This window comes from Jaculus jaculus, chromosome 11 (genome assembly GCF_020740685.1).
Source record: "Jaculus jaculus isolate mJacJac1 chromosome 11, mJacJac1.mat.Y.cur, whole genome shotgun sequence".
NCBI lineage: Eukaryota > Metazoa > Chordata > Mammalia > Rodentia > Dipodidae > Jaculus > Jaculus jaculus.
This window is the reverse complement of record NC_059112.1, coordinates 50,265,950-50,284,444: the sequence shown is the minus strand read 5'-3', so window position 1 is coordinate 50,284,444 and position 18,495 is coordinate 50,265,950. Positions and strand designations below refer to the sequence as shown.

The 18,495-nt window shown below is 41.9% G+C and overlaps 1 protein-coding gene across 5 annotated transcripts in view; it reads right to left on the bottom strand.

Annotated features, from left to right (window-relative positions):
• Positions 1 to 18,495, bottom strand: part of Prom1 (prominin 1) — a 121,899-nt gene that overhangs the window by 101,403 nt on the left and 2,001 nt on the right. For all 5 annotated transcript variants that reach the window (XM_045161859.1, XM_045161861.1, XM_045161863.1 and 2 more), the window contains exon 2: positions 12,676 to 13,089. In XM_045161859.1, coding sequence (XP_045017794.1) covers positions 12,676 to 12,898 — 223 coding nt within the window. In that variant the 5' untranslated portion in view covers positions 12,899 to 13,089. The remainder of the gene's footprint in view (positions 1 to 12,675; positions 13,090 to 18,495) is intronic.

Below are 18,495 nucleotides of genomic sequence, written 5' to 3'. Positions count from 1 at the left end.
TCTGCCTACAAACCCCATCACATCTCACATCCTTCCAATCTTGCAGCTTCCTACTCCCCAGCCGCGTTCCTGAACCCCATCTCAGCTTGCATCACTCAGCCACTGCTGGGGCAGCTTTCCCAAGCTGGTGTGCTCTTTGTTACTGGAACTCTCCTGCACAGAGTTCAGCTGAAATGCTACTTCCTCTGTGAAGATTCTTCTCATTTCCTTCCTATGATCAGTCTCTCCTGTGGATAGCAGTGAGCTCAACATTCCCATCTCAAAATGAGTGTAGACCAGCCTGACCTGGGTCAGGGCTGACTTTGGAGGGCTTCTCAGCTAAATTTGAGTCTTTGGAAAGTAGTGGACCCAGCAAGGAATGTCAGCCAGACAGCAGCAGGCTTCCACCAGCCAGACAGCTCACCATGGGCTTGCAAAGTTGAAATGGGAGCACTTGGAATCAAGACAGTAAGGTTGCAATTTGGTTTTTGTTCATTTTTTTTTATATTTTATATAGTTATTTTCAAGCAGACATGCAGGCAGAGAGAGGGAGTAAGAGAGAGTATGGGTGCGCCAGGGCCTCTAGTCACAAACTCCAGATGCATGTGCTGCTTTATGCATGGGGTTTTAGTGCCTTAAACACTGAGCCATCTCTCCAAACCTTTATTTATTTATTTATTTTTTAACTTTTATTAGCATTTTCCATGATTATAAAAAAAAATCCAATGGTGATACCCTCCCTCCCCCCGACACACACTTTCCCCTTTGACGTTCCATTCTCCATCATATTACCTCCCAATCTCAATCATTATACTTAAATATATACAATACCAACCTATTAAGTACCCTCCTCCCTTCCTTTCTTGTCCCTTTATATCTCCTTTTTACCTTACTGGCCTCTGCTACTAAGTATTTTCATTCTCACGCAGAAGCCCAGTCATCTGTAGCTAGGATCCACATATGAGAGAGAACATGTGGCGCTTGGCTTTCTGGGCCTGCGTTACCTCACTTAGTATAATCCTTTCCAGGTCCATCTATTTTTCTGCAAATTTCATAACTTCATTTTTCTTTACCACTGAGTAGAACTCCATTGTATAAATGTGCCACATCTTCATTATCCACTCATCAGTTCAGGGACATCTAGGCTGGTTCCATTTCCTAGCTATTATAAATTGAGCAGCAATAAACATGATTGAGCACGTACTTCTAAGGAAATGAGATGATTCCTTTGGATATATGCCTAGAAGTGCTATAGCTGGGTCATATGGTAGATCAATCTTTAGCTGTTTTAGGAACCTCCACACTGATTTCCACAATGGCTGAACCAGACTGCATTCCCACCAGCAGTGTAAAAGGGTTCCTCTTTTTCCACATCCCCGCCAACATTTATGAACATTTGTTTTCATGATGGTGGCCAATCTGACAGGAGTGAGATGGAATCTCAATGTAGTTTTAATCTGCATTTCCCTGATGACTAGTGACGTAGAACATTTTTTTAAATGCTTTTATGCCATTCGTATTTCTTCCTTTGAGAATGCTCTATTTAGCTCCATAGCTCACTTTTTAATTGGCTTGTTTGATTCCTTATTATTTAACTTTTCGATTTCTTTGTGTATCCTAGATATTAATCCTCTATCAGATTTATAGCTGACAAAGATTTTTTCCCATTCTGTAGGTTGCCTCTTTGCTTTTTTCACTGTGTCCTTTGTAGTGCAAAATCTTTGTTATTTCATGAGATCCCAGTGATTAATCTGTGGTTTTATTGCCTGAGCAATTGGGGTTGTATTCAGAAAGTCTTTGCCAATATTTTGAAGGGTTTCCCCTACTTTTTCCTCTAGCAGTTTCAGAGTTTCAGGTCTGATGTTAAGGTCTTTAATCCATTTGGACTTAATTCTTGTGCATGGCAAGAGAGAAGAATCTATTTTCATCCTTCTGCAGATATACATCCAGATTTCCCAACACCATTTGCTGAAGAGGCTGTCTCTTCTCCAATGAGTATTTTTGGCATTTTTATCGAATATCAGGTGGCTATAGCTACTTGGGCTTACATCTGGGTCCTCTATTCTGTTTCACTGGTCTACATGTATGTTTTTGTGCCAGTACCATGCTGTTTTGGTTACTATGGCTCTGTAGTATAGGTTAAAATCAGGTATGGTGATACCACCAGCCTTATTTTTGTTGCTCAGTATTATTTTAGATATTTGAGGTGTTTTGTGATTCCAAATGAATTTTCGGATTTTTTTTTCTATTTCCATGAACAATGCCTTTGGAATTTTGGTAGGGATTGCATTAAATGTGTAGATTGCTTTAGGTAAGATTGCCATTTTCACAATATTGATTCTTCCAATCCAGGAACAAGGGATGTTTCTCCACTTTCTAGTGTCTTTTGCAACTTCTCAATTGAGTGTTTTAAAGTTCTCATTGTAGAGATTCTTTACTTCCTTCGTTAGGTTTATTCCAACATACTTTATTTTTTTTTTTGATGCAATTGTGAATGGGAGTGATTCTGTGATTTCATCCTCTGTGTGTTTGTTGTTAGCATATAGGAAGGCTACTGATTTCTGTGTATTTATTTTGTATCCTGCTACATGGCTGTAGGTTTTGATTAGCTCTAACAGTTTGCTAGTAGAGTCTTTAGGGTCCTTTATGTATAGAATCATGTCATCTGCAAGTAATGATAACTTGATCTCTTCCTTTCCAATTTCTATCCCTTTTATGTGTGTCTCTTGCCTTATTGCTATGGCTAAGACTTCCAAAACTATATTAAATAAAATTGGGAACAGTGGACACCTTTGTCTTGTTCCTGATTTTAGTGGAAAAGCTTCCAGTTTTTCCCCATTTAGTAATATGTTGGTTGTAGGCTTGTCATAAATAGCCTTTATTATATTGAGATATGTTCCTTCTATACCCAGTCTTTGTAGGACTTTTATCATGAAGGGATGCTGGATTTTGTCAAATGCTTTCTCTGTGTCTAATGAGATGATCATGTGATTTTTGTCCTTTAACCCGTTTACGTAATGTATTACATTTATAGATTTGCATATGTTGAACCATCCCTGCATCTCTGGGATAAAGCCTACTTGGTCAGGGTGAATGATCTTTTTGATATACTCTTGTATTCTGTTTGCCAAAATTTTGTTGAGAATTTTTGCATCTATGTTCATGAAAGAGATTGGTCTGTAATTTTCTTTTTTTGTTCTATCTTTGCCTGGTTTTGGTATCAGGGTGATGCTGGCCTCATGGAAGGAGTTTGGTAGAATTCCTTCTTTTTCTATTTCCCGGAAAAGCTTCAGAAGCAATGGTGTTAGCTCTTCCTTAAAGGTCTGGTAAAATTCAGCAGTGAATCCATCTGGGCCTGTTTAGTTGGGAGATTATTGATAACTGTTCGGGTCTCCATGTTTGTTATAGGTCTCTTTAAGTGATTAATCTCATTTTGATTTAACTTAGGTAGGTCATATAAATCAAGGAAATCATCCATTTCTTTCAGATTTTCACACTTTGTGGAGTATATGCTTTTATAGTATGTCCCTATGACTTTTTGAATTTCTCACCTTTATTTATTTTTAAACTATGATCTTGAAATCCTTTCTCAGTTCCTCTGAGCTGCACAAGGTTACTGAGAGAACCAAGAAAGAATGTAATAATCAAAGAGAGCTGAATAATGGCCATTAAAATAACATATCTGGAGCTAGAGAGATGCTTACCACGCATGAGGACTTGAGTTTGGATTCCTAGCACTCATATAATAAGCCAGAGTGGCAGTGCATGCCTGTAATCCCAGAGCAGAGACAGGAGGATCCCTGAGGCTTGCTGGCCAGCTTGTCTACATAAATCAGTGAGTTTCAGGTTCAGTGAGTGTCACTGACTCATAAAATAAGTAGAGAAAGGACAGAGGAAGAGACACACTTTCAACCTCTGTCTTCCACACATGCTTCCCCATGTGCACGTGCACACACACACACACACACACACACACACACACACACACACAGAGAGAGAGAGAGAGAGAGAGAGAGATACTGACAGATATCATACACATAATTAAAATAAACACCTTCCAAGACTCAGACTCCATTGTGGAAGAGATGACAAAAATGTAAGAGCCAAATGAAGGGTGGGACTACTTATAATGTGCTCCTCCAGACATCAAATGGCCTGGATATCCATGATCTCCCAGTGCCTGACACTACCTAAACAAGACCATCATAATAGGAGGAAAAGATGATGACATCAAAATGAAAGAGACTGATTGGGGGAGTGGATATGATGGACAGTGGAGTTTCAAAGGGGAAAGAGGAGGGAAGGAAGGTATTTCCATGGGATACTGTTTACAGTTATGGAAGTTGTCAATAAAAATAAATAAATAAAATGAAGTTATGAAATTTGCAGAAAAATGGATGGACCTGGAAAGGATTATACTAAGTGAGGTAACCCAGGCCCAGAAAGCCAAGCGCCACATGTTCTCTCTCATATGAGGATCCTAGCTACAGATGATTGGGTTTCTGCGTGAGAAGGAAAATACTTAGTAGCAGAGGCCAGTAAGCTAAAAAGGAGACATAAAGGGAAGAGAAAGGAAGGGAGGAGGGTACCTAATAGGTTTATATTGTATATATGTAAGTAGAATGATTGAGATGGGGAGGTAATATGATGGAGAATAGAATTTCAAAGGGGAAAGTGTTGGGGAGGGAGGGAGGGAATTACCATGGGATATTTTTTTATAATCATGGAAAATGTTAATAAAAATTTAAAAATAGGGCTGGAGAGATGGCTTAGCGGTTAAGCGCTTGCCTGTGAAGCCTAAGGTCCCCGGTTCGAGGCTCGGTTCCCCAGGTCCCACGTTAGCCAGATGCACAAGGGGGTGCACGTGTCTGGAGTTCGTTTGCAGAGGCTGGAAGCCCTGGCGCACCCATTCTCTCTCTCCCTCTATCTGTCTTTCTCTCTGTGTCTGTCGCTCTCAAATAAATAAATAAATTAATTAATTAATTTTAAAAAAATTAAAAATAAATAAATAAATAAAAGTAAATAAATAAATATTTTTTAATTATATATTGAAGTCCTAACCCCAGAACCTACAACATTTGCAGAATGTTTGCAGCTGAATTAGGTATCCAGAGAAGAGAATATATTGGGCTTAGTGGGCCTCTAAATCCAATGGCAGCTGTCCTTATGAAAGAGAACTTTGAGCCAAAGACCCAGAAGTTGGCCCAAAGACTGACTGAACTGGCAGGAATCCTGCCACAGGTCAATGGGCACCCTGTGCCATCTGACTAGAGGACAAAAGGAAAGATTCTTCGCAGAGCCTTCACACAGAGGCCCTGCCCACACCCTGACTTTAGACCTTCAGCGTCCAGTTGTGAGAAGAGATGTTAGAGTTGGCTTAAGCTCCCCAGGCTGTGATCATCTGCCACAGCTGTCCTGCGTACATCTATACAGTGAGGATCAGATAAATATGCTTCTTCTCATTTCCACTGACAAAGACTGGGGTTGACTTAAAAGTTTGCAATAAATATAGATTTTATTCATTCAGGTTTTATTTGGTAAACAATTAAGTAACATTAACTGCTAAGTGCTATTTTAAATACTCTATAAATATTATTGGTTTAAATATTATGACCCAAAGAGTAGATGCTATTATTATTAATAGCTCTCTCTTATAGGAGAACAGAAATGTTAAATAATTTGCTCAATAATACAGAGCTAGTAAACACTAGAGACAGTCAAGCCCAGGCAATGGTTTCAGCATGGTGTCTTCCTCTGAATCTCAACCCCAGCCAAACAGTGGGGTCCTGATCTCTGCTGAAAAGGTCTGCCCTGCTGGGCAGCTCTGAGCTGACACAAAGTATAGCCTATACATTCATATCTGCTAATCCAGTGGTCGAATGATGCTTTTCCCCCTGCTGGTTCTGGAAGCTGCTGGGGCACCTCCCTCTACCTACTTTCATGCCTGAAGGATAACACCACACCAGCAAAGCAGGAAGCCCTGCTTCTTGTGTCTTTGGAAAGAACTTTCCTGGCTGTGTTAAGCCACCTCTGCTCACTTATGGAAAGATACAACCACATTTCAGAGGGACTTTGCAGGCAAGGAAAACTGGCATTGGCTGGCAGCAAATGTTTTGTAGATATATTATAACACTGTCCTATGAAGCTGGAAACACAAGAGGACTGGGGTGCCTGTTATAACCTGTGAACATGCCACCTACCCATCCATATGCAAGCACAGTGTGGGTGGTAAGTCTCTGTCACCCATGAGGGCAGCATGAGGAAGAAGCCAGGCTTGGTGGCCTAGAGTCTTGGTCAAAGCTTACTGTGACCCCTTGGCCATGGCACAAGGGACCCTGGGATACTTTCTCCATCTTGGAGTCTCACATCCCTTAGCAGCAATGGTGGCTATGATGAGCTAAGGTGCTACATCCAGGCCAGTCCCCCAGCCTCTGGGCCTCAGCTTCAGCTTCCATAAATTGAATCACTAGCAGGATGTAGTTAGAATGGTTGACTGGTCTAAGGCTGCTGGGATGGAAGGGTAGGGTGCCACAGGGTGCCCAGTGCTGACTGACGCAGGGAGGGAGGGAGGAGCAATACACATCAGTTTTTTCCCTCTGTGAACTTATTCATGTAGAGGCCCAATGCCAACATGAGTCACATAACCTAAAGGGAACAATGCAGGCTTTATGTGAATTACATAAAAACATGCAGGTGTTGGGAGCCCAGTGTGACCTGGATGTTGGCACGGGCACAACCTGTTGGGCTGTCCACCTGCCCAGCATCTTCCTAGAACTGTCTCTCTCTGCCTTTGATGTTATGGTGAGAGTGACCCACACAACCCTACCCTGGCCACAGGTACTCAGTGATGCTTTGCTGGGTGAATGGCCTTGTCCCTCTTTGAGAAACTGTTGGTCTGAAACTTGTGAGTGACATGACCAACCTGGTTCTTCACTAGGACTGTGGGAATGGAAGTTCAGAAGGGCAGGGCTGCGAGGATGCAGAATATATGCCGATGCTGAAGAGCCCAGAGAGAGGCACAGGGAATTCTGACAGCTAGGTGACCCTACTCCCATGCCTCATCCCTCACTGAGTGCCATGATACACCCCATCTCCTTTCTGATCACCTCAGCCAATAAGTTTCCTTAACTACATGAGAGAGGGCTCCTACACGCACTAGAACATCCTAAGGGATCTCGGAGACAACATCCCTTTTCCCTCAGCCACACTTCTACCTCCTAACTTCATGCTCACAGGCTCCAGATCCCAGGGACAAACCAGATTAGCCAGAATGCCTTGAGAAATAGGTCAGCCATGCTAAAATCTAATTTTTGAAATATACTTTATAGAGAATTTCATAAAGGTAGACACAGAATTAAAATGGCTCAGATCTACTCAACACTATATCAGATAATCTTCTATAGTACCCACTTTTAAGATCTAAATATTACTACTTTTCACACTAACCCATACTTGTTTTATTTCTCTTGATTAAAAAAAAATGGCTTTATTTTCATTGTTTCTTTCTTTTTTTTTTTTTTAATTTCTCAAGCTGTGGTTATTTTAACAGCACCCAATAAAATAAAATGAAAACCAACTGCCCAAAGGTAATCATGAATTATAGTCTTAAAGACAAAGACATCTCAGTCTGTCCTTCTCTAGTGCCTAGAACATTTATGACTTATTTTTCTAGCCTATAAAAAAGGAATATAATAATTGAAACTAACACCCCACTATGGTCATCAGCCACCTACAAATACTCCACAAGCTACTGCATAGCAAAGCCTTACTACAGATTTTGGAGACAACAGGAAAGAACAAAGAGATGGAGAAACACAAGAACCTGTTCAATGTAGGTATTCTGGTGAAGAGAGGAGAGCACTTAGTAAACATCCTGGTTCCAAGAGCCCATTCTTCTCCTGTGGGTTTGCCGGGCAGACGTGACCCTTGTACCCTGAGAAGTGATGGAACTGCTTCCAGTGGGAAAATCTGTGTAGAAAGTTCCCAAAGGAGCAGCAGCAAGGACATTTTAATAATGCCTCTGGGAGAAAGCTGCTTATTTCTATGCCCCCTCCTTACAAAATGTTGGCAAACACATTTTGGTCGACTCCCTTGAACAATAACGTTAACAGTAAATATAAGTATTGAAGAATTTCCTCGTGCCTTTCAGGCATGGTTTTCAACAAAGGCCTTACATGTATCAGATCATGTAGGCCTCAGAAATAAAAACTATCAATTGAAAGTCAGATTCCATCCAAGAGAAACAAAGGTCATGACCACCCATGCAGGCAATCCTATAGCTAAGATTTCAGCCTAGTTCTTTGGACATGACATAGATACTGGATGCATGTCCTCCACTACTTTCTGCTTCCTTTCAAGTTCATTATCTTCCCTCTGGACCACTGCAGGACTCTCCACCTCTCTGTGATCTATCCCACTAGCTACTGGGGACTCTTCCCAAACCCAATCCCATGTATACACTGGCTCACAATACCCAAAAGGGACACTACAGAAAGCAGAGACTTCCAAAACCATCTGTCCTGTGGATACTGCTTTCCCTCCGGCTCTGGGGCTCCCTAACCTTGACCAACTTATTACATGAATTCCTACCTCATCCACTGTTATGGGCTGAATGTCTGTGTTCCCTTAAATTTAGATATTGAACAAATGTGACGGCATTTGGAGGTAGAGATTCTGAGAGATAACTGGGGTTAGATGAAACAAGAAAGCACAGTCTCTATTTATCTCTATTTATCTATCATCTATCTTCCTTGCTCTCGTTGTCTGAACATGGCCCAAGGAAAGGCCTTGTGAGCAGAGAGCAAGAAGACAGATGTCTACAAACTGGAATGTGGGCCTTCCTCTGATGTCAAATTTTATATCCCCTTGATTTTAGGATTCCCAGTCACCTCAAGATGAAACACAGCTCTCTTCTTAACCCAAAGCCAGCAACCTTACTCTTGCCGCTTCAAACCAAGATGATCATGAGACAGGCACATCATGTTCCAGGAAACACTGTGCAGTAGCACACATTCTTCGTGCCCCTAATCTATTCTCATCTACCTTCTTTTGTCTAAGAAGTGGAACTTTGTCTCCATAGCAACTGATCAAGCATTTCTAGCTTAGATGCTTTTTCAAGATTGAGCATAGGTTTCTCTAATGAGTTTAAAATGCTAAACTCAGTTAAGTGTTTTGTTTGGGCACAGGATATACGACAAGAAGAGTGAGTCCAGGCTCTAGTGTCATCCTTTTCTCTTCCCCTCCTCAGCCTGCACTGAACTTTGTGTTTCAAGTGCTTCTTACTCTCAAACAGAAGCAGAGAACCACAGGTAATATCCATCAAGATATTATATTCATCTTAAAGTTTTCTGTTTGGGTTGATATATTAAACTAATCAATGATAAACAGGAATCCCCTTCCCTCTTTGTTTTTGGCAGAATGAAGTGTTTGGTTGGTTAGTTGATTCTGTTGTTGTTGTTTTAGGCAGACTCACTCTAGTCCAGGTTAGTTACTCTGTAATTCCAGATTGGCCTCAAACTCACAGGAATCCTCCTATCTCAGCCTCCCAAAAACTGGGATTATAGGTATGAGCCACCATGCTATGGATTTGGGTTTTGGATTTTTGCTTGTTTGTTTGTTTTGGTTCATTTGTTTTTTATTTGTGTTTTTCCTCCTTTTTATGAAGACATCTCTCCATAATTAGGTGCTTGTGAGTTGTACTGGCCCGAGTGAAAGAGCCACGGCCTTGGCTCATATGTCTCATGTGTCTCCTTCACAGGGTAAGGGAAGTACCTTGAGGCTATTAAAAATCTAGTAACTAAGTAAAAGAATGTGAAAACTGTGGTGATAAAAGAAAGCCACAATTCCAAGGTGTGAACTGTCAAATTAAATATATTCTGGAAGCACTCCGATAATTTTCACCCTAAAGATAAAGCCAGTCTGCTTTGTTCTACCATTGAAATTTTGGGGAAGTTCTTCCTCAATGGTAGTGATTTTTGATGAAGGCCAAACTACAACTACAAGGTAAACTAATAAACTTCAACAACTTTTGGATTTAGATTCTTCAGAAATCTCTTTTTGAAACTAACAATGTGGCTGCAGTTCAAAACCTTAGACATATCCTCAGCTATTGCAGCAATATGAAATGCAGACTTTGAATACTGCTTTGCCCCGAAAGGCATGAGGAGACCTTCCTATAAAACCAGAGGGAGCAAAATAAAACAGCATATGGAAGGGGATTATAGGATTAACTAACTACATAGTGTGCCCTAGACTCAGGCATGGGAAGTCATTTGTAAATTCATATGAAACAAGTGAAGTCTGTGCTTGGCATACACATAAAGACTGTATCACTATTAGTTTTTTGCTTATACAATAACATTCATACTAAGTCTACAAATAAAATAATGTGAGAGGCCGGGCGTGGTGGCGCACGCCTTTAATCCCAGCACTTGGGAGGCAGAGGTAGGAGGATTGCTGTGAGTTCAAGGCCACCCTGAGAGTCCATAGTGAATTCCAGGTCAGCCTGGGCCAGAGTGAGACCCAACCTCGAAAAGCCAAAAAAAAAAAAAAAAAAGAATAATGTGAGAGAGGTTTCTTCCAAACAGTGAATTTGTCACCAACATTAGTAACTAAACTCTGCTTGGTTTTTTTTTAGAATCTGCATTCTTCTTTTGTTGTTGTTTTATTTTTCTTTATTTGAAAAGAGACAGACAGACAGAGAGGGAAAGAGGCAAAGACAGAGAGAGAACGGGGGCGCCAGGGCCTTCAGCCACTGCAAACTAACTCCAGATGCATGCGCCACCTTGTGCTTCTGGCTTACTTGGGTCCTGGGGATTCGAGCCTCAAATCGGGGTCCTTAGGCTTCACAGGCAAGCGCTTAACTGCTGAGCCACCTCTCTAGCCCAACTCTGCTTATTATTGTGTTTGTGTTTGGATTTGCAAATTTCAGTCACTTAAGCAGTGACATTAACTCTAGGTAGCATTAGCTCAGGATCCTCTTCAATGGAAAAAGGAGTGCCCAGATTGACTCATGTTGTACAACTCAAATTTGAACAGATCATTGACAATAGCACTACAAACTGTTTCAAGCTAATCTATGACAAACATGAAAATGTCAGTAAAAGTGTTCCTTAATGAAATGCTACCAATGCCTCACAACATAAACAAGTGATGTTTACTAGATATTCCTCTCTTTCTTTCTCGAAGACACCTTTGCTGCTTATGAATAAGCTTCTTATGAATGCTAGCTGACTGGTTAAGGAAAGTAAAATGAAGACTACCACAAACTTTGTAATTAATTCGAATCTTTGTACTTGAAAGACAAGCTTGGTACTCAAACAGTTGCTGGAAGTAACCAGAGGCAGAGAAGAGAGGAGGGAGCAGTGTGGAAAAGTAATCTACAGGCATAAAGTTACAGTAAGATATGAACCACAAGTTCTTGTGTGCAAGAGAACTGTAGCCTGACTACAGATGTCAATTAATGGCTGTATTTCAGAGCCCTAGAAGAAAGAATTTGTGATATTTTCACCATAAATGATTAATTTTAAACATGATTAAAACATTACATGATATATACATGTATTGAAATAGCACATGGAATCCCATTATTAATATGTACAGTTTCAATATTTTTGTGTTTCAGTTAAAAAGTAAATTTAAAAAAAAATGGGCTGGAGAGATGACTCAGAGGCTAAGGGACACTTGTTTGCAAAGCCAGATGATCTGGGTTCAATTCCCCAGTACCCATGTAAAGCCAGATACAAAAAGTGGTGTATGTGCCTAGTGTATGTTTGCAGCAACAAAAGGCCATGGCGTGCACACATGCATGCGCGCGCACATACACACACGCACACGTACATAAACAAATTAAATAAATAAATAGTTTTTTTAAAGGACACCCTACAGGACTTTCCAGTCCAAATGAATAGGTTAAGAACAGCAAGAGGATCAAAGAGTACTGTGCATGGAAAACCAGAAAGCTGCCACCCTCCCTTCCTCACACCAAACTCTTAGAACTAAATCAGGTAAACAGGTCCAAAATTCCACTTGGTGGTATGCAGCGGAGTTAAGTTTTTAAGAACTGACGTGACCAATAGATGCCAAGTGTTGAGTCTCAGATTCTTTACATACTCACCTCTCTCTCCCCTCTACCTGACCACTTTAACCCTGAGACTCCTCCCTCCTGGTGTGATGAGTCTACTTCTGTGTTATGAGGAGAAGATCACATCCCCCTACCCACACCTGGGTACACCACCCAAGGGCCACTCTTCCCTCTTTCTGGATCTCCTGTTTCTTATCTCTCTCTTTCTTTCTTTCTCTTTTTCTCCCTCCCCACTTCTCCCTCTCCCTATTACAAAAAGCTGTTTCTCTTGGTCTTCCATTATGAAGCCCCAATTCAAACCTAGGCAATTATCACCATCTTATTCCATGACAGAGAATTTGCATTTTCCCCTTAACTTTCACTTTTGATATTAGCTTCAGCATAATCCCTAGCTCAAAGCAAAACAAAAGGTAAGGAACTAAAACACTTTCCTGTCACCCTAATTAACCTGATTAACTTAATTATATTTGAATATTCTGTCTTCTGTTCAGTCAATGATTTTAAACCTCATATTGTAAATCTCTAGCTATGTACTATATGAATGGCATGAGCTTTAAGAAACCACGGCTGAGGGCATGTGGAGGCAAACCCATCTCCCCAAGGTAAGCACTTACCTGCAGGGAAATCGTTTGGTTGTACTACGTAGAGGAAGGCCTGGACCATCTGGAAGAGAAGGCCAATGGGCCCAGGTTTATAGGAGTCTTGGGTCTCATAGTTCGTGGCAGGAAATTCATAATTCAAATCTTCCGGTGTGTTAGTAGATTTAGACCACACTCTTGAAGTGGAATTTCCACACAGCCCCAGCAGCAAGAGCAGTACGCCAAGTAGGAGGGTCATAGCTAGCCTGATCTCCTGAGCATGTGCTAGCTTCTGGGGGCCTCAGGAAAGATATGCCTTCACCCGTAGAAGAGGCCCACTGGACCCTGGAGCTGCAGAGTATTCGGCTTCCAGACAAAGCTGGCTGACAGCAAGGGCCACAGAAGTGTGTCTCCAAGGGAGTCAGTCATTCACTCAAAGCACCATGCCTGCTAAAGAGAGAAGACCAGCAGTCACTCACAGGCATCTCACAGCCCCAGGAGCTGCCCCACCCATCACCTCAGAGGGGTCACAAAGCAGTTTAGAAAGCAAGCTTTTGGGGGTGGAGAGATAGATGCCTTAATGGTTAAGGTGATTGCCTGCAAAGCCAAAGAACCTCCGTTCAACTCCTCAGCACCCACGTAAGCCAGATGCACAACATGGCACATGCATCTGGAGTTCGTTTTCAGTGGCTAGAAGCCCTAAGACACCCATTCTCTCTCTCTCCCTCTTTCACTCTCTTAAATAAATTTAAAGAACAAACACAAACAAATAAGTAAAATATTTTTAAAAGATAGAAAGAAAGCTCTTTGTTGTGATCCAGGTACCTAGAAACGAAACACACAAGCCTGCTCAGCCTGCTCTGGAAGTGTGGGAGAGGGGCTGGGGTGAAAGCTAAGTACCTTCCCTACAGCACAGGGCATGCTTACAGCAAAGATCCTTTCCAGGTTCTAGAAAGGCCAGAGTGCAGGAAGTGCACGATTCTTACAAATTGACATTTGTTGAGCACTTACTGCATCAGACTCTGCCGTACATACTTTCAAGGTATTATCCAACTCCAAAGGAAATGGATAGAGAAAATCTTACTAACCTGCCCCTGCTCACAGAGACCTCCACACAAAACAAATCAAGTATTTTGCTTCAGGCCAAGCTGTAACCAGGACTCTGAGTCTGTGATCTGCAATGCTAGCCCTCTCAGGCCGTGTGGTCAAGACCACAGAGCCCCCCTCCCAACACACACACACTCAACTATATACTACAGATTTAGTTTTTCTAAGCAGGCCAGTGACTTTGCAAGCCAGTGCCTTTAACGACTGAGCCTTCTCCCCCAAGCCAGATTCTGCTTTTCTTCTATATATATATATATATGCAATTTTTATTTATTTATTTATTTATTTTGACAGAGAAAGGAGAGAGAGAATGGGTATGCCATGGCCTCTAACCACTGCATACAAACTCGAGACACATGCACCTCCTTGTGCATCTGGCTAACATGGGTCCTGGGGAATCGAACCTGGGTTCTTCGCCTTTGCAAGCAAATGCCTTAACCACAAAGCCATCCCTCCAGCCCCAGAATGTGCTTTTCTAATAAGGCCACCAGGTGTGTCCCAAAGCATTATCTCCAATGACTAACCACTAAGAGTGAGAAGCAGGGCAGAGCAGACAGCTGCCAACATCATATACACTGTCTAGGGAGGGGCCACTTGTCCTAACACAAGTTCAGGCAAAAGTTGACATCTATACTTGATAAGTAAGTGCCTGTTGGATGTAAGAACAATGAAAGAGAAAAAGAAGGCTGGAGAGATGGTTCATCTGTCAAAAGTACTTTCTTGCAAAGCCTGATAGCTGGGTTTGATGCCCCAGTACCCATATAAAGTCAGATGCACAAAGTGACACATGCATCTGGAGTTTGTTTGCAGTGACAAGAGGTCCTGGAGTACTCTCTCAATTTCACTATGTGTCTCATTCATTCATTCATTCATTCTCTCTCTCTCTTCTTACGAATAAATAAAAAAATATTAAAAAAAAAAAAAGGCCAGGCGTGGTAACACACACCTTTAATCCCGGCACTCAGGAGGCAAAAGCAGGAGGATCACTGTAATTTCAAGGCTAGCCTGGAACTACAGTATGAATTCCAGGTTAGCGTGGGCTAGAGTGAGACCCTACCTCGAAAATATCAATAAAAAGAAAAAGAAAGGAAAGGGCAAAAAAGGAAAAGAAAACAAGAAGGCAAACACCTGACTGTTTGCATCATCTCATAAGGTTAGGTGAGCCAGCAGAACCTAGGGTGCATGGCTCTTCCTCTTGGTTTTGGAGCTCTGGAACCCAACTTCTTAAACTGTGGTTCACACCGCCATGTGGGCATCCAGAAACTGAATGTGGCGGTGGCAAAAGAATGACAATAAGAGGTTGCAAAAATTAACTTGAAATAAAACGCATATAAATGTGCGATGTTTCCGGCAGTGCTGGGCAGTGTTGCGTGACGTGACTTCACTGCACCTTTGAACACACACCATGTGCAACTTTGCGCTGTTCACTGGCACACAACTCCAACAAATGCAGCCTGAACTCTTCTCTGCTCAGGTTCAAGACTATTATGTGTTACAAACTGCAGTGATTTTACTATACAAAATTTTCTGCTCTTATAGAGCCATCGCAACTAATACAGAAAACAAAGGCTTTCACTATTTTCCAACTCAGCATATAAGAAATTAGTATATCTTTGATTTGCATGATGTTAGACAAAAAGAACACATACCTGATTAGAATGCAAATTTACTTTCATCTTTAATAAATGGCAAAAGCATGTGTATATCAAAGAATTTTTTTCAAATAAGTATCTTTGATTTATTATCAGTTAGTTTTTGATTCGTATGCCTATGTATAAAATGTCCCTGATGTAAAGGGGTTGTGTATGGAAAAGTTTAAGAAGCCTTGTTCTAGAACACATGCTTTTATTTTGTATGCTAGAAACAAAGTACACTTTCTGATAAAATTAAGTTCAGTACAAGTTGACCTAAAATACACACTCTGAGAAAGAGAAAAGGAAAAAAAAAACCAAGAAAGTAACATATTTTGGGGGTGGGGCCATGACATGTCCAGAGATGAGCTGGGATTTCATTAAGTTATCTCAATGAAAATGCTGCTTCCTATCTAATCCCTTAGATGCCACTTCCTCTTCCAACTCCTATCCTGTTCCAATTACTTCAGCATCAGAGCATCCAACAGATGACTGAAGTCTCCCTTCAGCCAATCACATGCTGCTCAGATCCCCAGGGCCCCCAGGACCAAGCTTCATCACACTCACAATATGCACCTGTGACCCTGATGATAGTTTTCAAGGGCTTGGTTTGAATGCCTCCCTCCTCCTTCCCCACCACACTAGCCTCATACCTTGCTTGGCTAGAGTTAAGCTGGACCATAGCAGTTGGAGGCTTAAAGGCTCAGCTGCTGAGAAAAGCACATTTCCTGGTAACACCACCAAGCCACAGAGATAGAAAGAATTGTCCTGAGAGAGCTATGAATAAACAAGCTTAGCCAGGTGTGGTGGAGCATGCCTTTAATCCCAGCACTCCGGAGGGAGAAGTAGGAAGAACGCCATGAGTTAAATGCCACCCTGAGACTACATAGTGAATTCCGGGTCAGCCTGAGCTACAGTGAGAGAACCAACCTTGAAAAACGAAAAAAAAAAAAAAAAAAGCTTCCAAACTCAGTACCAGGAAGTTCTCCCAAAGGAAAGAAAACACCTCAGCTAACTATAGCTAAGACAAAAGCATCCTTTGCCTAAGAGGGTATCCTACTAGAAAAAGTGCAAATCTCTTAAATTTTAAGGTAAGTTTTTAAAAATGAATGAAACTCTTAGAAGGTATGAAGCATTAGACAAGTGATAAAAGTCAGGAATTTCTAATAACAGCTTGAATGTTGGAGCTGGAGGAATGGCTTACCGGTTAAGGCTTTTGCCTGTGAAGTCAAAGGATCCAGGTTCGATTCCCCAGAACCCACATAAGCCAGATGCACAAGGGGTGTACGCATTTGGAGTTCTTTGCAGCGGCCTGAGGCTCTGGCACGCCCATTTTCTATCTGTCTCTCTTCTCTCTATCCCTCCCTCCCTCTCTCAAATAAATAAATAAAAATTTTAAAAATACAAGATAGCTAAATTTAACTTAATCTTCACTTTTAACAAGCTCCTCAGCTGACTCCTATGGAAAATAGTGAAGTTTTGAGAACCATTGCTGTTCCTGGAATCCACTGCCTAGCTTAGTCATACAACTTTGCAAGGGTCCTCCAGGTGCTCTGGACACAACTGCAAGACAACCAACACAAGGTACAAACTCCCCCACATGCCAACTCATGTTGTTTGAACCTAACCTGTCCCAGCTTCTGTGCAGTAGGTGACAGGAGAGGGGGAGGGGGCCCACTCTCCTCAGCATCCCCAGGGCCTGATGCACAGGAGGTACTCAATAAAGGACTGCTAGAAGAATATGGGAAGAAGGCTGGCTCAAAGCCATTATTTTTACCCCTTATAAAATTGTAGCAAGCATTTACCCGTAGGCAGTCTTACACTCTAGAGAAGGATTCTAACTGGAGTATTGCTTCTTTCCTTCAACTCACAGTGCAAACTCTCCTCTGTCATTCTGGGGAAGATTGCTTTCCTGAGACCTTCAACTCTACAAGTTTGCAAACTTCTCCATCCAGAGCCATCCCCATAGTAAACACAGCTACTGGTCAATAAACCAGCCTCATCACTTTGCTCACTGATGGGCCCAAATGGATAAAAATCCTATTGGACGGCTGGAGAGATGGCTTGGTGGTGAAGGCGCTTGCCTGTGAAGCTTTAGGACCCATATTCAACTCTCCTTGTAAGCCAGAGGCACAAGGTGATGCAAGTACTCGCCCAGCAAGATGGTGCATACATCTAGAGTTCAATTGCAGTGGCTGGAGGCCCTAGGGTACCAATTCTGATTCTGTCTCTAAAAATAAAATTTTAAAAAAGGCCATTCTGTCGGGCCTCAAAAAAAAAAAAAATCCTACTGGAAAAGGAACCAAGAAAGTCAGTTTTAAACAAGTATCTCACATGATTATGAGGATGGAGTCCGAAAAATTGCATTTCTGCAAACCCTGGCTTTAACAGGAAAGAGTGTGATCAGCTAGCTTCATTTTCTTTTCTTCTTTCGGTGGGAATTGCTCAAAATCTGTTCTAAAAAGGGATCCCTGTGATAGATGTTATCTGGAGTGCTTCTTTGGGATGTGGGGGCTACCTAACTTCTGAGCCCCCCTTTTGTGAGTCCCATGAGGCAGCCCTGCCTTTCATTGTGAGGACAGCTGAGGTGCCCAAATAGGTCATGGCAGAGAGCCAGACTCAGCCAATCAGATGCCGCCCCTGGACCTGGACCCCATAGTGAAGCTGGGCGGTTTCTAATCCTGTCTAGAACTAGGGTGGCAGTGCAGAAAGCAGAAACAGCAGCCCTGATGGCTGTCACGGCTGTAGGCAGTCGAAGAGCCAGCTGTCCTGTGTCTCCGATGAAGGCTAACCACCCCGGTCCCCAGTTCCTCATAGTGCTCCATTCTTCCAGGATCTCCTGCTTCAGCCTCAAACGCCCAGAGTGACCTGGCCCTCAAATACCAGGAGGTAGGTAGTACCCAGCCACCTGCAACCCCCATTTCTTTCATATTTTACACAAAACCGGTTAAAAGGATTGTTATTTTCAATCTGACCTTGGGTGCACTAGCTTACTTCACTAAATTAAAACACAGTCCAGAAATCATAAGGAAGTCTATAAAAACTTATGGGTAGGCCACTTAAAAGAAAATTAAACGGCCCTGATATTTTGAAAGAATGGGGCTGTGGTCTCACTTAA